Source organism: Ambystoma mexicanum, chromosome 12 (assembly GCF_040938575.1).
Source record: "Ambystoma mexicanum isolate Mex_15411 chromosome 12, UKY_AmexF1_1, whole genome shotgun sequence".
Taxonomy (NCBI): domain Eukaryota; kingdom Metazoa; phylum Chordata; class Amphibia; order Caudata; family Ambystomatidae; genus Ambystoma; species Ambystoma mexicanum.
The window spans coordinates 881,308,310-881,330,392 of record NC_090936.1 but is presented as its reverse complement, the minus strand read 5'-3'; the positions used below and the strand labels follow the sequence as shown (position 1 = coordinate 881,330,392).

The 22,083-nt window shown below is 42.6% G+C and overlaps 1 protein-coding gene across 3 annotated transcripts in view; it reads left to right on the top strand.

The window, feature by feature from the left end:
- LOC138513069 (uncharacterized) overlaps positions 1–22,083 on the top strand; it is a 1,355,028-nt gene that overhangs the window by 548,988 nt on the left and 783,957 nt on the right. For all 3 annotated transcript variants that reach the window (XM_069627754.1, XM_069627753.1, XM_069627752.1), the window contains exon 8: positions 19,274–19,567. In XM_069627754.1, the coding sequence (XP_069483855.1) occupies positions 19,274–19,567 (294 nt within the window). The remainder of the gene's footprint in view (positions 1–19,273; positions 19,568–22,083) is intronic.

Genomic DNA, 22,083 nt, shown 5'->3' with positions numbered 1-22,083 from the left:
ATGTTATTAAATTCATGGACCTGGCATGCATACTAGCAAAAAGACGCATAGCAATGTCCAGGAGGTCGAGTGGGGGCCTCAATATGGTGCATGGTACAGGGATTTCTTAAAATGGATTACGGCTGAAACCACGGCATGGCGCAGAGCCTTATAGACAAATTTTATGGAACCCACGGAGAACAACATGGCGTGGAACGCCCTCAGATGCAATGTTTCTCACTTTAGACAACAAACCCCCATGACAATGCCAACGATTATGGCACAAGCAGGTGCATTTGCCCTGTTACATTAGTGGAACTAATGATATTGACAAGAGGTACTGTTGGTCTTCTATTGGATAATGGATTTTACTTTTGCCTCCTGCAAAACCCCCGTGGGCTGAACCGTCCTAAAAACCCTGAAGGGAGGAGCATTTGCTACCCCCATTGCTGAATGTTTGCACCTTGGTGCATAGCTCTGTTGGCTTTTTGTTTTCTTTCTTGTTCGGTTTAATCTGGATTATATGGTTCCTGCACTGGATAGGTTGAAGAAATGTAATATTACACCACAGCAAGTACACTCAAGTACTGTCGGCTGTTTGGCTGAAAACGCTGCTGCCGCGCTCCCAGATGTTTTCTGAATCCTCGTTACCTTTGAACTGGACTGGCCACGCCCACTTGGTGACGTGCCCTTATCTTCAGCTCCTCGCGCGCACCACAGCAAGTACACTCAAGTACTGTCGGCTGTTTGGCTGAAAACGCTTGTTACCTTTGAACTGGAACTGACTGGGTATCTACCTCCATCTCAACGTGCCTTATCTTCAACTGGACACTCTATTGGACCTTATACCTCACTTCATTTAAGCGTTTACAACGCTAAATACTTTTGTTTTTGTTTGTTTTTCTCCCTAGCCACGCCCACCTGGTGACGTGCGCTTATCTTCAGCTCCACGCGCAACACAGCAAGTACACTCAAGTACTGTTGGCTGTCTGCTGTGGTGATGCATCGCCGCGGTGCCACCATGCCGCTGTCCCGTCGCGGTGCTGCTTCTCTGATTTCCATTTTCAAACCCACCTCTGGTTTGAACATTCACTTAGCTCCACCAAAGTGTCTTCATCCTTTGTTTCCTTCTCTGATTATTACAATTGTTACAACTGCCACAGTAGACGAAGCGCAATTAGGATCCCGCTCTCAGATGTTAATTACCTGTTAATTGGCGGCCTGCTATCTCGCCACACTTTCAATTTACCACCAAGTTTGCTTGTTAGCAATACCTGTGCCTAATACTATCCTTGTCTTCCTTGTGTTGATGTCTCGAGGCGCCGCTTCTTTGCAGCCTACTGTTCAACTGTCGTCCCGACTGAATTAACTCGGCTCCCACCCAAATATTAATTCCCAGGACCTGTCTGTGTCCGCTACAATAGTTATGAGCTGCTACTTTGGATTAAGTGCAATTGTATCTCCATTTGTAATCCCGCTATCTAGATTTACATAACAGCCTGCCCGCCATATTACAACTTCCCTCTAATATCTCCCGTTGGCAACTTTTTGTGCCTCATACTGCTTCTGCTGCCTCTCCCAGTCACTGCACAACATTTAAAACTAAGGAGCAGACCTTCAGCGGGTTTAACCATTCTGTCCCGTTGAAACCGATACCGAGCAGCCCATTTCTACCCCAATTAGCCTCTCTAATTCCATAACAACACAAATTATGCTAAGGCTAACTTCAGGCATGCCCTTCCCGCCTCCCTGCTACGCTCCTCGACTCCCAGTCCACATACGACCGGGATTTCAACTTTCACCCATTGTTGTTTGTCCGGAGGCTGTAGGATCATCTAAACCTTGACTTGCTCCATTATACACTCATCACCTTCCCCCCAAATTACAGTGTCAGAATCAAACATTACCCACCTGAAAAATCTTGTGGGCAACCCCCTCCAATCTGTTTATCTGATAAAACTATGCAAGATTGCTCCAAGGACCATCTCTCCCCTCTAGAAGAACGTGCCTTCCATACCCCCTGCTTCATTCCTGAGACCCACTTTGATTCTGCTCTTGAAACAAGGCTGCCACCTCATTCGGCTTTGTATTCTGAGGTACTTAATGGAATGAATAAGGTGGCTTTAGACAACGCCTTTCATTCATCGGATTCAGCTGAAAAAAATGGAAAAAATGAAATGTTCTAACGCCCTTTCCACTCGCCCACTCAACTGAAAATGCCAACATAGTGATCTGTCTGCCCCCCCTTGAAACTGCCAAAAAGGTTACAGTTAACGAACTTGCTGAATCCAGACTTTCTAACTCCCCTGAACTATTCCCCACGGACTGTCCCAATGATATCATCTCTTCTCCGGTTTCTGCACTGTCTGAGAATTTCGAAGTTCCCTCCTTTGCTAAACCAACTCCTCGACCTTCCTTTGGATTCCCCTGAATAGCCAACCCGACTTTAGAATCAGCCCTTACTGCTATAAATACTTCAATTTCTACACTTACTAAGCTTTCCGAGATACTTGATTCACGTGGCAACTCCCAGGACTTGACACTAACCACTCTAATCAGCAAATTTGATTGGCTTGCATTAAATCTTCTGTCAATATTAAAAGCTGAATTGAATCTAATACAGAAAAATACAAATCCAGACGCTTCATTTACTCCTGCCACTAGTGACGACACACCTGAAGGGCCTGTCCCTGAAAATGAGAAGCCAACCCCAAATCGATCGGCCCCCTCTCCTCCGAAGATACCCCCAGAGCCTGCAGTGAAAATCCTGCTTGATCCTCAATTTGATCTTGAATCAGTGACTAGTCCTCTATACAACATCTTTTACCGTCCTTCCCAGACCAAGAGACAAACTTAAAAGAAACCGCAAAAAGAAATCAGATGAAGTAAAAAATCCTCTCGAAGGATTCTCATCTGAAAACTCTAAAAGAAAAAAAACAAAATCAAATTCTAAAAAACAAAACATCCACATCAAAAACCAAAAGGTTTGTAGCAAATATTACCTTACCTGCTTTGCAAGAAATACCTCCATCTGTGCCCTTCACGGTGGATGACAAAGTGGTCTTGCCTAAAGCTCTCATCCCGGGTTCTGGCCCTTGCACGTCAGGGGTGCCGTCACTATAAGGTAAGGACTGTGATCTTCCTATACCATGTTCAAAGCTTGTACCAACAACTAATGGTGTAGAAATTGCAAATAATCCTTTCTCTGCTGAAGATCTTATGAATTTCTCAGTTTACTCGAACAATGACATCTCTGTATTGGAAACTGTTCATAAAAGCTTACATCAAGATATATCTCGACCGCCCCCCCCGCCACCCACGGAACCCAACATTTTGTGTCATCTTAGACCATGACACAAATCCCTTTATGACCTTAGAGCAAAATAGGAAACAACTGGTAAAAAGAGCTCCATTCCCTAAAGATTCTCCATCGAAAGCTCAAGCCCTTATAGAGTTAAATAAATCTAACTCCTTATCTTCTGACGAAAATCCAAATGTCAGAGACATTGCTTATCCACTAATTGCTAGGGATCTTGCAACAGCTACCTGTCTTGACAAAGAACTCCAACACGGTGATAACTGGCTACCTGAAGTCTTATCAAATGAAACTCTGAGACTCACCATGATTGATAGAATTTACACTGACCCCTACCCGAACAGGGAGAACCTTCTAACAATATTTCACGCCATCCCACAACTGAAACATATTAATTCATCGGACATTGATGGCGTTTCTTATCTAATACCAGCCCATCAAGATATTGTAGAGATCAAAATATCTTCCCTAATAATTAAAAACTATGTATGGGACAAAAGACAGCTATTGTTTCAGAAAGGTCTCCTACTTGAAGCCATACCCATGGTGAGCCCGAATCCTGAGCAACATCAACTGACTGGGTCTACAAAACAACAATCTGACCAGAATGCAGTTAATCCATCATGCAGTAACTGCAATACAAACCCACAATCTCCATCCAGCGCAAGAATCCAAATAGATGGGGGTATCTCATACTAGAAACCTTGAACATAAGAACTCCTAGCCATATAACATGTAGCAGCACCAATGTACTATGATGTCCTGGAATACCCGTGGCTTCTCGCATTTATTTAACTCTAAACCACTCCTGCTCAATAAATGACGTAGTCATATCATACTACAGGAGACATGGATGACACTGACACTTGTTTGGCCCGACCATCAACTAGCGACAATCACTGCCTCCAAAGCAGCTAAGGGCAGACCGGCAGCTGTTCTCCTTGTAGCTGTGAGAATTGATTCACAGTTATCTATTACGCCTTGGAGAAGCCCTGATCCCGAGATTCAGCCAGTAATAATTACCACCTCCAATAAAGATCACCCCTTTTTTCCTAAAACCGTGATCATAAACATATACTGGAACCCGGCCTCCTCCACTTCTTCCCAATTTATTGACATTGAGTTAGTACTTGACCAGACTCTTCTTGAATCAAATATTGCCAATACAATAATTGTTGGGGATTTTAATATGAAGTTGATACAGATCCCCGACTGTGCCATTAAGTCAAGAGCAGCAAATTGGTTATCACTAATGAAAATTAGAGATTTTTCGATGCTAAATGGCACTTTCCCCAGCAATGTCCCTCCTAGACTAGAGGCAATTCGCAGTCTATTCTAGACTACGTCTTCATTTCTAATAACTCAATCAAATTGATATTGAATTTTCAAATTATTCCAACTACAGCTAGTGATCACCATTTAGTTGAACTATGCTGGAGACCCCACAATAAAGGAAATCCTGAATATTACAAGGGTTCACTTCAGTCAAATAATGCGAGGAACCGTATAAAGTGGACTCCTCATTGCATTAACTACTTACAACAACTTCTGCATAAAAATCAAGATGTAGTGGAAATAATACATTACAATGAATCGATTCAAATCATTATTCAAATGACTATACAACATAGTAAACCAATCTTTGTCCATAAACACCGGTGGAATCCTGCCATAGCTAGCCTCAGAAGAAATTTACGTCATGATCCAAGATTATTACCCCTATATGATAAACTCCTAAACAAAAACTAAAAAACAAATATAGGAATCAAATCCAGCAAGTACTAGCAATACAAAAACAAAATAATGCAAAAATAATGCTAAAAGCATTACTTTCCAAAAAATCAGGAGAAATATGGAAGGTAATATATGAAACAACTTTAATGGCTCCGAAATCCACGCTACTAAATAATATTGATCAGACAACGTGAACAAACCACTTTGAGAAACTTCTGCTGAAGATCTCACTACTAAGAAAGAAGTAACACCTGACTTCAGAGGGCTTGAATTTGATACCCTAGACATAATTTTAATAATAAAAAAAACTGAGTAATCTGCGTGCCCCAGGTCCTGATATGATAACCAACGCGACCCTTAAAGAAAATCCTGAGGCCTGGGCAGATGTTTTATATTCTATTTTCCAAAACATCCTAAGTCAAAACAAATGTCCCCCATCATGGCAGGAGGCAATTATAATTCGGATCTTTAAATCAGCTGATCAATCGGATACAATGAATTACCGCCCTATTGCCCTTTTAGATGTCCCGGGAAAAATTTTAGCAAGGCTAGTAGTCGGGGATTTTTTACAAAAGGGCTTAATGAACACTATTTAATGGATCCATATCAATCGGGTTTTGTACCTGGAATTGGCACTGCTCTAAATCTACTCATCTCCGCAGTCAAGTCGCAAGTGATTCACAAGAAACAACCAACATATCTTGCTCTAGTGGACTTCAAACAAGCGTTTGACTCCATTTCTCGTTCATTACCATGGGAAAACTCTTAAATGCCAATTGCCCTGACTAGATCTCCAACTTGATCTTACTTTTTTACTCCAACACGAGCATTAAAATTAAACTCACAACCGATGGAATTCTGTCGGATCCAATTAGAACCAACGCTGGGCTGAAACAAGGCTGTCCATTTGCTTATATTCGTGACTTTTTTAAAGAATTAATGAAAGTTCAGTCTTATTCACCCCATCTAGGGTCTCTGCATATCCCCTACTTACTATATGCAGATGACATGGTTCTTTTTGATAGAACCCCAATAGGTTTACAGAGGAAACTAGCTGCACTATCACGTTATGCTGAAGTAAATAAACTTGAAATTAACACCAAAAAAACAAATTTAAATTTTTCACCATTCAGCAAAATAAATAAACACCAAATTTAATTGGTCCATCTCAAAAATTCCTCTTGATAAAATAAAACAATACACATATCTTGGAGTGAACATCAACTCAGATTTGGCTGACATACCATATAAAGAACAACACACTAGCAGGATGAAACTCCGAACAACCCAAGCTAAAGCATTACAAAGAAAGTATGGTTTGATGCGGATATTTCTCGCAACGAACTCTTAGAACTTCCGCACAAAGCTAAGCTGAAGCTCTTTAGACATGATTGGATTAATACAAGAGAAAAGTGTCTTCAATACTCAGCCTTCAAAGCAGGTACCTAAGAATGAAGAATCTACTTACCACCTAATCACGGAATGTCACTCCCTAGTCGAACTAAGGAAAAAACATTTCTTTAAGTATTTTAAGAATAGAGTGATGTTGACCAGAGATCTAATTATGGAATTAAATATTGAATGCATCAAAGGACTCATTATTCATAGCTATTGTACAGGTGCTTAAAGAATTGAATTTGGAAAAAAAATTGATACCTTGATTGCTGATTTTGCACAATTCATTTTAATGATTTTATATGACGAACGACTTATGCTAACTAATTGATTTTATTTGTGGTTTTAAGATAAGCTATATCTGGTTTAATCTAATTGTAATGCTGATTTTTTAAATAATTGAGCTGTCTGTTTTTTTAATCCAAAAATACACGTGTTAACAGACTTAATATATTGAAAAAGTTGATGTTTCAACTAAAACAATTTCAATAAAATACTAATATTTAGTGGCCTACTCTGTAGGCTTATTACTTATGTCATAATCTATACCTTCATATTTACACCAATAAATAGATTTTTTTTTTTAAAGCGGCTTTAAGTAGATATGTTCCCCTAACCAATCCCTCTGTTCGATATTATTTGCCATGTAGGATGACATCATAGCTGATGTATGATGATGTATAAAACTCTTTGCAGAAGTGAAATTTTGTGTCTGTGTGGGCTACGATTTTGTTGCTCGCTTTATTGAGCTGATAATAAAGTAGTCTTTTGCTATATTGTTTGAGTCTGTCCAATTATTTGGGTCTGATTTATTATGGTAACTCCAATCTGCGCATAAGAATGCTCAAAAGTGCTACTGCACACGCTTCTCCTGGTTTACTCTCCTGCCAAGATGTCACACTGTTTCACAAAGTTCACTTCTCCTGAGTGTTTGAGCCCCAGGCTCACTATTTTCCAGGTTCAATAGCCTGTCAGGGTTTTTCCATTCTCCAACTACTTTCTTTCTCATCCACAAAAACAATCTTTTATAAATATTGGGTCACCCACCCTTTCTCATTAGTTAGCTTCTGCTTTCACTTCTTCCTTTAGATATGGAGTCCCTGACCATTTTCCAGCACTGTTCGCACTCACACCAATTGAAACATTGGGTCACTGACCCTTTCCTAATATTGCTTGCATCCGCATCAACTTATTCAATGTTGTTACTTAACACCATTCATCTCCACCAGCTCCGGTAACCCGTTCGCTTTCGCTGGGCTTACCGAGCGTCTTTGGTGTTCCTTGTGTCTTCCCTTTTCTGACTTTTTTTCGGTTTGCTGGTTTTGCGTACTTCCCGTTGCTCTCGCTGCTTCGGGCCCTCCAGCAGTAAGCTTCCTTCAGTTCACCTCTCCTGCATGCCATTCACGTCATCCTCATCGCTGCTTCTGATTGCCTGCTTGTCCTCAACGTTCTGACTAGTCTCAGAACAAGTCACTGACAGAGCCAGCCTCTGCCTCTCTCAATTCTGGTGTTCTCTAAGCTGTGTCAACTTTAAACTTCCCGGCACGGTGGAACACTTTCCAAAGACTAGAACACAGCGTTGGTTTACAGCTTCTGATCATCTTCATTCTCCATCCGTCTTCCTCCTCTCAGTACAGAAGGAGGGGGGGGGGGCGCACATAAGGTGTTTGACTGCCATAAGGTGGGATTTCTTAATCTATACCACAATAGCCCATGTCTGTATTTTGCAGAGGCATATATGTCTCATTCGGAATTGACTGCAAGACTATTTTGATCTAGTATTTTTCTGTCCCTTTGGAGTTTGTCTTCCCATAAGTGGTGGTCCTGCAGATAGTCACCCCCAGGGTCAGTTGGGTAGCTTCTGCCTTTCCCTTTCCCTTTCCCTGGCCATGTAAAGGAAGCTTCCCTCCAGAGAATCGGTGATGACAGTGCTAGATTCTTCACACTGCCCTAAAATGATATAAGGGGTGTGTACACATAGGGTAGTTTTGAAGCAAAGGAGCATGTGAGCAGGGCAAGAAAGGATGCTCTTTGAAGGTTTGAGGTTTGGAGGACAGGGTATTTTTTTCTCAGAGCGTTTACCCGAGATATTTACTAATTTCCAGTGGCAAAAAAAGATGAAATGCTTCAACATAATTTTTTTTTTCCTTTATTTGTATAAGGTTTCAAAGAAACATTTACAAAATTCATACAAAATTCAGAACAATTCATGAAAAACAAACTCTACATTGCATTAATATATCTTTGCACAACAAAATAAGATACAAAGGACAAGAAAATAACACAATGTACTTTGAACTACCTAATAAGAAAAAATGCAAAAGGCAAAAGAATAACAAAGCATACTTTAAATACATAATCCTATATGATTTTATGGTTTTATTAGATAAAAACCAAAGAAATATGTACATGCCTTCAAAACAGAAGAGATGCATTTAAAAATACCATTATAAAACCAAATCCATATTTGTCTCAAAATCAGGTCAAAGTGCATTCAAATTTTTAAAATCGGACAACCGCCAATTGCAGGGGAATTTTGTTATCAAAGAGAATACGTTTCCACATTAGGTCCAGGTCTACATTAGAGAGATCTGGCACAAAACGATTAAAACAACGTTATCTCCCATGCAACAAAGCAGAACAATCAATTAAAAGGTGTCTTAGTGTCTCAGTGACATTAGTGCTGTTACAATATCTACACGAGTTTGTTGGTTCAGAGAACTTCGCTCTAGCTGAAATGATCTCTCCAGTAAGTAAGAAATTAAAACAAAATCTCATTAATGAATTCCTCCAACCTTTATGTGGAAATGAATTTAAATACGGTTCCGGAGAACCCAAACACTTATAGAACGATACCATGTGGCCATATAGTTTATGTTGTGAGAGTTTCTGCGTTGTACTGGCCCAATCACTATTCTGTAGTAATAACTTTACTCTTTTTGGATTAAATAAGAGAGTGCTCACCTGTGCCCCTACTCCAATCATTAAGTTTTTACATATTTCAACCAATTTTCTCATAAATACTGATTTAGAGGTGCCCTGGGTGAGCAGAGTGGACAAATCATTGTACAAAGTATTTCCGTTGTTACTAACAATATTCCGAAGTAACATCAAGCATTTCCATTCAATAATGCTTTTTAGTGATTGTAAACCCATTTCATATTGAATGGCCACTAAGGGTATACAATTGGGTAAACGATAAAGCATTTTCCGCAACATGAGTGACTCCAGTTTATTCAAGTCCATTTTACCATGAATAAAGGGGAATTCCATGCCATATGTAATTTTGGGGATGGTTTTTAGTTTGTAATATATCAAAAGCGGCAGACACGAGAATGCCCCAAATTTACGGTCTACTATTCTCATTTGGATAATACATGTTTTAATTTTCATCCTATAGTGATTAGTAGTTAATGTACTATTTGGGGTATCACTAACAAACAGGCCCAAATAAATCATACTATGTCTGATTTCAAGCTTCATCTTATCTAAAGACCAATTTCTCTTATGTTGCTTTTTCTTCTGAGTGAATCATAAAACATTTGACTTGAGAGCATTAACCGCTAAACCATTTTCGGTCATATAAACAAGAAAGGCATTTAACAAGCGCTGTAGCCCCAAGGGTGTTGTATCGAAAAGAAGATGATCATCTGCATAGGAGCACCAACTCATTTTTCTACCTTCTGGAGATTGCTGAACAAAGGCAGCTTTCTGCAAGGATGGCCCAATGTCTGATGTATACAAATTATACAGGGTTGGGGAAAAAATACATCCCTGCCTTAAACCATTAAAAGTTTTTATTGGAGCTGAGAGAAGGCCAGTATTATTTAATCGAATCTGCACACACAAGCCTTCAGGCAGGTGTATAAGGACCGCCAAGATTGGCCCATAGATTTCCACGAATCACTAAATCAAACGCTAGAGAAAGGTCTATGCTTGCTAGATATACAGGTGAAGCAGCCATTTTCCAGCCCATCTCTTGTAGTAGAGTTATGAGAAGACCTCCCGCCATAGTACCAATCTTTTTCCTAAAACCAAACTGCGCAGATGACAGAATGGAATTTTCAGATGACCATTTTTCAATTTGCTAAAGGATAAGACTAGCAAAAATGTTCGAATCAGAGTCTAAAAGCGCAATAGGCCTGTAATTCGAGGGAATCGATCTATCACCCTTCTTGTAAATGGGCACAATAAAAGACATATTCCAAGTCAGAGGGATAGATATTGTACGGCCTATGTCGTTAAATAAGATTGCCAGCGCTCTAGCCCATGTGTCCGGATCCCCTTTCATTAAGATATTTGATAAACCAGTAGGTCCCGCCGCCCTCGAGGAGCTAGAGAGTATAATTCTCTCTAATTTCTTCAACAGAGAAATCACATTTCCATTGAACATCACCTAAGGGATTTAGCTTATTTGAACCTAATGCTCTTTTTGAATAAAGAGTGGTGATATGTTTTGCCCAGACCTGTTCATTGATAGGATTAAGTGTACACTCCATACTGGCAACCGGCGTTCTATTGACCATGCGCCAGAATTGACTTGCTGAATCATGAGTCAAAGAAGAAAGCATTTTTTCCTTGTCAGCTTGATGCATCATACCTTTGTGACCCCGCAACCAATTTTTATACACTTGTTTCAGATGTCTTGGCTGCTGCAGACATTTTTAGAAATGTTAAGACTCTTAACAATCTCCGCACAATGATCTTAACTTTCCTCACAGTTGAATCAAAGTAATGTAAATGTGATTTAGTGACTTTTGTCTTAAAAGGTATTTTTACAGATTTATCAATTAGCTTTTTTAAATACTGGCCAACATTAGCTTGGGAAAATCTCACATATTTATCTTCATGTGATGTTGAGCCAAAATCACTTCGAAAAAGCGAGTTACATGCCTCGACATTGCCGGCATGCCAAATGATCCTGTTCCTACCCTGATTAGGATCAAGATCAATCGGCATGAAGGCAGGGGTCCCTAGTTCTCTAACAACCCGCATGTTCAACTCCAACATTCCATGGTCACTCATCGTGGTTCTGCATATTTCAAATTTTTCCACTAAATGGAATAACTGTTCCGAGACACAAATATAGTCTATGGCAGAGGCCCTATCCCCAGAAAACCATGTTGTATAGTCAATCTCATTCCTTAACTGCTGGTGCACTGATCTCAAGCCCCAAAATTTCAAAAACAAATTCCATAACTTTGGCTCAAATTTCCTATCCGGTAAATGGAAATAGGAATCATTTCTGCGTGGCCTATCTGTAAATATGTTTACAGGCACTACAACCGTATCATCTGTATCATCTATCAGAGCTTTCATGTTGGTATTTAGATCTCCCATAACCATTAATTGGGCCCGTGGATAGAGTGATACGCAGTTCTCCATAATTGATTAAATTTTTTGGAGAAGAGCATTCAGATCATGCCCCGGAGTCCAATAGACATTCCATAACAAAATATGAGACATATATGGATTATCTTTAATCTCTAACAGAATCCCCAGTGCAACTGGCAATTCTCTATAAATTTCTAACACATCGATGCCACAATTGATCTTAATAGCTGTAAAAATACCACCCGATGGTCGACCCACCGAGCCTTTTGTGGCCAGTATATGTACACATTCATATCCATCGAATCGGGCTGTACTGGTCATCCAGGATTCCTGGATGCAAATTATGGTTCGACTTTAACTTACAACACAGCTCGATGGAGGAGGACAAATGAGTGTCCCCTTATTAGAGATAAGATGTTCTCCGTACCTAAGAATGCTGATTGAGCGATTGAAGCTTTGAGATCGAGTCTCGTAGGCTCAATGCCAACCATCTCCAACTTGATTCTTGTTCCGGGACACTCTCTGCATTTTTTGTTTGGTAAGACCCCCCTGGATACAGGGGCCTAACAACATCATTTATGGTGCACTCAGCTTGTTGTTGCAACCTGTCAGTAAAAATGAGAACGTCATAGCGTCTTTTGTTAAATTGATCCAATTCGGCTAATAATTTCTGAAACGCCAGCTGTTAATGAAAGACTACCCTCACATAGTCAAAACATTGGGGGTGAATGAAATCCACCCTCTTAATATCTGATGATGCCAAATCAGCCAGAGCGGGAATGTTATTAACGAGTGTTAGTATTCTGTTTCTATTCAGAGCCAGTTGCCTTCCACAATCAAAAAGGGGGTAGAGGAGAATACTAGGAAAATCTAGATGACTCGGTTTCCTCCACACTACCTCCCTCAGGTCAGTTTGCATATAGTTTTTCGGATGCCTAAAATCTGCCGCCCCCAAAGCTATTAGTGGCTTGCCCACCAGTCCCCATGATGCTTGGGAGGGTCTCAGATCTGCACCCCCCAATGATACTCTATGTAAAGGATCAGGAATGCTGGACGCTTGAAATCCATCCCCTGACTTAATTGTCTCAGCTAGTTTTCCATTTAATGGAGAAGTACGGGGCACCAGCGCTGCTTCGTTCTCTCTAGTCTTCAAGCTCTGCCCCTCCTCAGCTGCGTCCAACTCTACCTTTTCTACCGATTCTGGGGCTGAAATACCTTATCACAATTGTTTTGCTTCCTTAACGCCTCTTCCACAGCGTTACAGATCATTTGGGCCAGATTAATGTGACTTGTCAGCATTGACTCCTCTCTCTGAGGTGCAGCTAATGCTCGTATCTGAGGCGTGCCGGTCTCCTTTTTTTCTACATCCCCTGCGGGCTTCCCCAACGCTGATAATAGATCGACTGCTGGGGACTCTCCCACCCGTGGCATGTCTGCACCCCTTTTTGATTGTTGCACAACCTCAGACTCTACTCTTCCCCCCCCCCCCCCCTTTCATGGTCAATTACTTCCATCGATGTTGGAGGGTTCAAATTTGTAGGGTTTACTCTAGGCTTTGAAAAGAGTCTGTATGTTTCTCGCTGGGGCAGACATGCAGAAGATTTTTCCATTAGGTTCCTCAAATCTCCTCCCTCCTGGCCTATCGAGTTCTTTACAATAGGGATATGTCCATTGTTACTCGAGCTTTGTTTATGAGACATTTCATCAGATAAGATTAGTCGAAATAGAGTATGCAGCATTGTGATTACTTGACAACTCATTCCCTTTCAATGTTATTATTTGTGCTTGCTCAACTTCCTCTCTAATAAAATTTCTCTGTGTGTTTTGCAAATTTATTGCAATGTGCATTAGCAGAAGAAGGAAAACTTTTTTTATTTTTCTTTGTATTATTTGTAGGTTTTTTTTTTTTTGGGCGGTTACATCCTTCTTTCCACCCATAAATAACTTTGTTTGTTTGGTGGGGTCAGAATCTGGCGGATTTTTGATTTGTGGGGGGAAATAATTGTTAGCACCCCACTATTGGCTTCCTGAGCTCTGGGTTCTAGATTATTGTCAGGGTTATTATCTATCAGCGAAGCCGACACTAGGAAATGCAGAGTCAGTTTTGTGCTAAGGAGTTCCATAATTTCCAAGGTTTTTTTAACTAAGTTAGTAGGCGCTCAGTCAGAATCCTCAATTCTGTAAAACCTAAGGAGTGGGTTTTTAATACATCTAGTATTTGTCTCAAGAGACCGACAACAGCCGGATTCTGCTCCAAATTCTGTCCACCAACTTCCAATTCCTGTATAGTTGAATTTTCCTGGATGTGTTGAGAGAGATTCTGTAAATCAGTGTCCGCCGAAAAGAAATCAGGCGGAGGATCTAAAAATGAAGATATCGGTGCGTTATGTACACTTTTCTCTGGGATGTTACCAAACAAGCAGAAGCTTGATGCTTCATCTTGTTTACCTGAGCAAAGCCTCCAGTGGAGAGAAGGGAAGAGTGTGCCATTTCTACCCCCTCCAACATCATGGAATCACTTGGTTCGGTGGGGGGGGGGCGGGAGGCAAGGGCATATTCATTGCCATGCGCAATGTATTTTTTACTGGTGTAAAGATTAATGGGGCTGATAATATATCGTCATACATTCTCGGCCCTTCGCATTTAGCACTCCTCATTATTGGTCCAGAAAGATTAGGACGATTATAGACGTATTCAAAGCTATTGCGCCTTCTGGACATTGTAATGCGTATCTCAACGTTCAGGACATAATAATCCAAAACTTCACACCCCCCACAGCCAGGATCTAATAATAATGCATTGGGCAATCAAATAGCTGAATACATCTACGAACTCCCAATACACTTTCCCGCCGCCGAGGCCGACAAACGCACAAAGCTCCCTCCTTAGTTCTTAAGACACCACACAAGAGAGAGCTGTTTAGAATCGGAGAGGGCCATTACCCCCATAATAGGATAACAAGTGCACCTCATGCTTTGCAAAAAAACACTAATCACGTTTCACTCAATACGACACTCACCCATACATTTTTTTCAAAGAATGCAGTGCCGGTAGTGCCTGTTGCTTAAGCAGCGTCCTGAGCGTATACCACACACAGCTTGCCGCCCAGTGAGCAATACTCCAATGAGGTTATCTACAATATTGATTTTTTTCCTTTTACACCATTTACAGATTAACCCTTCAGTTCCCCTGCTCCTAAATGAAGCTCCCTCTGGTACCCAGGATATGCTATCCCGCAATACAGCAGCCCTGCCCCTGCCCCCGCTCCCAGCCTAACAGCACAACAGTACTTCCGAGTACTTCATGGGTGCTTCAACATTATAATGTATTGAGATGTGGTAATAACTGTGATTGCTAGTTGGGAGAAGAGGAGTATTTTAAGTTAATTTAGGAAGCAATCAATGTTTTGATATAAACAAATTACAGGCACTGCTTTCTAAATTAACTTCGACTTTGTGTGGGAGAGCAGTATCTGGGGCTATTGGTGGGTCAAGATTATAATTGTTTAATTACATGAAAAAGTGTGCAAAATTAGACCAAGGGAAGTCGATGCTTGTTCACTTTGGGCTTTGATTGGACAAGCTTTTCACGTGACTGAATAATGAAGAGCTCAATTTTCTCCTGACGCCATCAGGAAAGATCTCTGCATTCTCACACCACCCATTTCTTCATCACAGTTTCTAAACGGTAATTCTACCTGAATAGTAATGTTATCTTTACCCCCACATCCCTGTTCCTCGTTAGTCCCCCGCTCCCCTAACTTTCTTGTCAGCTTCCCATTCACGCACCTCAATCTTCCTCATCACAGTCCCCCACCTCACGCTTCCTCGCCATGCCCACACTACCCCACCTCACTCTTCCTCATGAAACTCCTGCTAGACGAACCCCACTGTTCCTCAACACAGTACCCTGATAGTAATCCCTAGCATTGCCCCAGATCCCTTTTCCTCATCCCAGTACCTACACAGTAAACCTACTTTTACCATCGTCTACCTCTTCCTCTTCCGGTACCAAATGGTAATCCATGTCATTACCCCTACATTCCTCTTCCCAGTACACAATAATCCATTCTTACATAGTGGCCACAAGAAAAGATGAAATACTTCCTAAACCTGATGTTGCATAGCTGAAGAACAGACATTGATTACAAATATGATACTGGTTATGTTATCAGAAAAAAGGCAGCGTTACAGGTGGTGCGGGGTATAGCATAACCAAACCTTGAAATTCAGTGAAAAAAACTTTAGTTGAAGTGATGTTAAGGTGCTGATTTAATGCAACAAACCCCTGACATTCGACTGGTGTTGGAAACTGCCATCCTAACTATGAGGCGCCCATTGTGCAGCCCCTAAGCACACTGATGAAATCACATGACTGGGGAAGAAGGTGGGAGGAGGAGGATCAGGCGGCTCACTCCGACAACAGAAATAATGTTTATTCATTATCTTTGTTGTGATTGGAAAGATAACTGTCCCTATGTGTAGGGTCTCTCACTAGACATGTAAACCTTGTGCCACATAGTTGAAGGATGCAAGAGACTACAAAAGAGCTTGGCGAGGCACTAATTGCTATTAATGCACTACAATACCACAGTTGAGCCTGCAGGAATTTGCACGTTGGTTTTTGGGCGATTCACCTAGGCTCTGAAAGGAAGACTTACTTGTGGTCTGGTTCTTGATTTTGGTGCTGCCTGAGCTTAGCACCAGGGGTCTTGAAATGTTTACTTTTCTAGCTGTATAGATTATAGCATCCTGTTTCAGTGACCGTCCTTTTGATACTTGCGCTGAATTTAAACTTGCGCAGTAAGATAAATACTTTCTGGCTGTGTTGCCTCCAGCATTGTATGTGTCTGTCCATGTGTATGCGCTCTGTATATTTGTGTATGTGTGTATATATTTATATATATATTGCCACTCATTCTTGAAATGTTTTGTGATGATCACTTGGTTCATGTAGCGGGGAGAGACTGGGGAACTCTGGGATTCGGGGGGGGGGGTTGTATCACATCCTGAGTTGTGCTTTCTGGGGATCCCTTAGAGCATTTGATTTCCCCATCCCCTCTCTGTGAACCTTAAAGAACAGGAACCCACCAAATCAAGAGTAGGCACTCATCAACCCCTAGAAAACCAGTCTCTCCTCAAGATATCCAGACCGAAGGAAATGGCTAGTTGAGAAGGCCCCCAGATAGGCAGAAGGAAAAAACCAGTGCAAAACAAAGACCTATCGGTTTACAGGCTGTTGGTGGGATAACAAGACATTCAGACTTCTTTGGTACTTTGGGCTTGTTTCGCGGAGTGGGAATCCAAGCTCTTTGTGTCAGCTCAAACTCTGCACTTAACCATGCCCTAGAGAAAATAGTTTGTCTGTAAAAGTATATGTATTATATTTTCACGGATGGCCTTAAGAATATCCAAACTGCAAATACAGGTTCAAGAGGTTTTATTTGAAACACTGAAAGCATTATGATGGTTTGGTGGCAGCAGACTGTACTGTGACACACTAAGGTACACCACTCTTTCGTCTCGCATGGCCATCCCGCCTCACAAACCCAGATGTCCCTAAACCACAAGTTGAATACTGACAGGTAACACTACTACTAATGTTCTGACTAAGGCGAGGGGCCCGAGGCTTTAGCCGTTTCTATCTCTCGCCCTCTGGGGTTTTCCTAGGTGATATCCTGTCATGACGCTTCCCCAGGAGTAAGATGTGGTAGTTTTCTTTAATGTTCCGGTGCGGTTCCTGTTGCCCAGTTCCAGTCAGCGTGGTAATTACTTTCTCATTCCTTTCCCTGATGTTGCTACTCCTTCTCCCGTCCTGCCTCGTGCCCCCGATCATTTTACCACTCTTCCGTCTCTCCAATGGCCACACTTACTCTCCATTCTTCGTTCCTCGCCCTTCTACGCTCTTCTCTCTACTCTTCTCATCCACAGTACTCCCCTCTCCCACTGTTCCCCTCTCCCTTCTATACTCTCCCCTCTACTCTCTTGTCCTTTCACTCACTCATTCCACTTGCTATGACTCACTCATCCTACCACACTACACCTTTAACAAGCCCCAGTAAAGATTCACTTACTTGCAGCCATTCTTTCAATCCGATACCACTCTCTTCCAACCAGCACCACACCTGGAACAGGCTCCACAACAGTCTCAGAATCGCTGTACTCCACCGTCCTTCCGCCACCTGGTCTGTCCACCTCCTCTCCATCTGACCTCACTGAACGCTTCTCCTGTCTGATTCTCGTAGGGTTTTTACACCCCTGACCTTCCATGTCTCTCATCTTCCCCTCCCCATTGACTCCCCTGATCACCTGCTTGTGCTGGCCAATCTTCCTTGTTTCCGGCAAGGAAGATTGACTTTGTGACTGGGAAAAATATCCCAGGTGCAACGCTTTGGTTTTGTAAAGACTACTACAATGGGCAGCATGGGTTCAGTATCCTGTCCTGGTACTGTGCTTAGAGGCTGGAGTCCAGCATGAAGCGCAATATAAAAAAAAAATTCATATTTGTTTTTTCCCCCTCTGTGTTGTGCCACAAGAGATTTTTTTTTTTAAACTCCGTATCCCCACCCACTTTTTGCACTGCACACGTGATGCAGTCTTTTCGCTGTGAGCCCTCTGGATTATGCCGCCAACATGGAGGTAATGTGCATTCTTCCATAGAGCACGACGAGACTCCTCCATTGCATGGCCTTCTGGAATGTATATCCCTGTAGCAACCTCAACATAATTCTGTCCAGAATGATATACAGCCACCATTGGGTGGCACAGTTATACCTGGTAGAGGCAGTACAGCACAAAGAGAGAGGGTGCAAAGAAGGGGGACCTCCCAACTCCCTCAGCCCTCCTCTGGGGCAGGACTGGCACTGGTAAAAACCCTGGTAGGCCTTAACCCCCAGGCTGAGCGGGGGCCCTGCCCCCCACCCCATTGGGAGGGTAATCTCCTGCCCCTGTCACACTATTCATGTTTTTTTCATCCGGCTGTTTTCTTATTAGGAACCTTCCTGGAATATGAGTGTAATAACTAGTCTCTGTGATTAAATGTAATGAGTATTTGTATAGCGCCTTTCACCATTAGTAGCACCAACATGCTGTAGGTTGAACCCCATTGGCGGACCAAAGTCCAACTATGGGAAATTCATCAGAGTTATAGAATGTGTGTGTGCGCGTTTTAGCCGATATGAAGGTGGGTAGGGGTGGCCCAGTCACTGCTAGAGACCCATGATGAGCAGGTCTAGTAGGTGGTGATTATATGTTTGCTGCATGGGCAATGCAGTATCTGTTTCAGTAAAATGGTCTCAAATGTTTAATTTGCTAATTATTTGTATTTGGTTTTATTACATTTCTTGACATTTTTGTATCTGTCTTTGACCTAGAATGAATTGTTATTCTCGATACTATATACATAGCTGCCATCCTTTAACTAAGCAAGAGATACTCATTCAGACTGGGATGCTTCATCATTGGTATAAAAATAAAGAAATGATCCCACTAAATGAGTTGTGTATCTCTTTTACAGATCCTTTGCCACCCACGAACTTCACAGTATTGCGTGCCAACTCCAGCAGTGTAACCGTTTATTGGGACAAGCCAGCTCTAGGCAAATACATGTCCTTTTGCCTGGAAGCCCATGTAATCCAGCCAATCGTAACATTACAGCCAACTCTGAAGAAATTCACCTTGATGCAGCATGGGAAAGAGTTCACCATTCTTGGCCTTCCAAGTTGTCAGAAGGTGAACATTTCTGCTTGGACAGTGTGTGAATCTTATGAGAGGAAACCAAGCCGCACAATCTTCGCCATCACAGTCACAGGTGAAAAAGAAGTATTTCTGTATGCTTGTTTCATGATGAGGGAATCATTTCACGTGGATAACTGTTGTATAGTTTCCACTGTTTTGTTATAAATCATCAAAGCAATGTTATTAATTATTACAAAAACATGTGTTTAGATGCATCGTGAGCAGCTTTCACACTACTGGGGGAAGGAGACCACAGACCAAAACATAAGAAAATTCAATACATATATTTTTGTCTGCAGAGAACCTCTGGAGAGAAGAGATGCATGTTGCTAACGCCTAAGATAGCGGGTTCACCAGTTACATCTGCACCAGTTGTTTGTCCTGGGCAGGAGTCTGCAACCTTTGGCTCACCAGGTTTTTTTGAAGCAACTTCCATCAGAGCAAGCCAGCATAACCAGTGTTGAGGGTTCATGGGAGTCATTCATGTGTACATGGTCCGATTACTGGAGATTGAGAGAGCAAGTGCACAGGTCTGCGGATATGAACTGGGGGATTAGGTGGCGATTAGATATGCAGCCAACCACAATGTTTTGATGGCGCCCAAATCTGCAGCCAATAAGCTTGTATACATGAAAACAGGTTTGACTGATATTAGGAAATATAAGTAGCCCCGTTTAAAGTGTGGGTATCTATAGACCAACCCAATAATACAATTTACAAAGGTCATACTAGTCTCAATATAGATGGCGTGCTGCATATGCCATTGTTGCGATTTGTTTTAAAAACACTGGCATGGTTAGATTGTTTAATTTGTCTTTATAAATAACAGGATTTTATTACAGTAGACAACAGTAATTACAATACTCCTCTGTCCCGTCCCCTTTCCTCCATACTTATGGACATTCCTCCGTCCTGTGGGACAGGATCGTAACACTTTGTGAAAAGCATCACTTTTTTGAAAAATGTGTCCTTCTCTTTTTACGCGGGGTACTGTACGCGGCCGTAACCCCACCCTCCTTGGCTCTGCCCAGCACATCGCCCATCAGTCCTTTTCTCTGCACGTTCGGCCTGGACGCACTTGCATCTTCAGAAGATTTTTTCTTTCCAGTGTCCGTCCCTCCTGCTCCGGTATAGCGGTCGCGTAGTAGTTCGTCTATGCCGTTTTGGTTAAATTTTCCTAATTGTTCCTGCGAACGACGTTTCGCTAGGGCGGATCCCCATCCTCTTTGTTTGGGTCCGGATCACCGGTGGGACTCGTGCTTCTACTGCGATTCCCTTTCGGTCCGGGCACTTCGACATCGTCTGGAACGGTGGGAGGAGGTGTTCCAGTGTGTTCCAGCGTGTTCCTCCTCTGCATTTTCAGAGTTTCATCGACGAGAAGAAGAGACGCCCGGTAAGTTCTTTAGTTTTTAGGGCATGCCGACTGGCGGAATCCTTCCCGGGGTGTTGCCGGTCCGGGAGGGGCTTTAAAAGCTCTGTCACCGGGGTTTCACCTGAGGTGCCTTCTGGCCTAAGAAAAGTACCAGAGTTTTCTCTGAGGGCCTCCATAAGGGGCCTACTTGCACTGGATTTCAATCCAAGGCACCTCCTGTGAGGGCTATTCAACGGCCCAGTTCTACTGAGGGAGTGGGGTACCGGAGATTACCTCGAGGTCTCCTTGTCTGGAGCTTCCCATACAGACAACGGGGCGCGCCCTGAGGCTTCTATTGTAGTTTTCTGTACTGAACCAAGGTTCGAGGCCCCTCGTAGGGAGATGTTACCGGACTCTGGTCCGAGGTTCCTCTATCGGAGGCTAAGGTGACTGACAGAATTGAGAGGCCTGTTCAGGTCTTGTCGGTGAGGTGGGTTCCTCATCGGTCCCGCTCTAGTGGGGATACCGGTTCTGTTGAGGTGGCACAGAGTGAGGTCGCTGACTGTAATTCCTGTTACCGGCATTGCTGAGGTTCCTTTTTCAGAGGCTAATTTGGCTATTAGTATGTCTCAGAAACATCCTAGGCCACACAGTTCTGGCTCTGCCGAGGTTCCTTGTGTCGAGGCTAAAGTCAAGACCCCTGACCTGTCTGTGGAGACCCCTGCCTCACTCACACATGTGACGCAGTTCTCCTCAGGCGTTGACAAAATGTTGCCCGTTCCCGCGCGAACTTCAATGCAATGGCCATTTAGGACTCTTCCCTTACACCTGCGCCATCGGCGTTGGGTGCTGGTAGCATTTTTTCTGGTGAACAGCGTTTTCCTTGTGCACCGTTTCGTCCAGTTTATGACTGTAACGCTCGGATGCCATTACAGCACTTCGTCTCGCTCTCTGCGCTGTCTGTGCCATTGATCTACGTCAACCCGGCTGGTGATGGCCCCTCTTGGCAACCCTCTCCTTTGCGGCCCTGTGCTATTCCACTCATGAGAGGCTTCCTCCTGCCACAGTGTCTAAGCCTTCGGGAGAGGACGCCTTCTTCGGAAAATTTCAGAAGCTAATGCACTCCAACCACATGAAGGAATATTTCAGAGGTCTTTTTAAAGAAATCTGCCCTCCAGAGCCTGGTTCTGTTCCGATGGTTCCCGTCACAGCACCGGTTGTTCCGGAAGCTGTCCCAT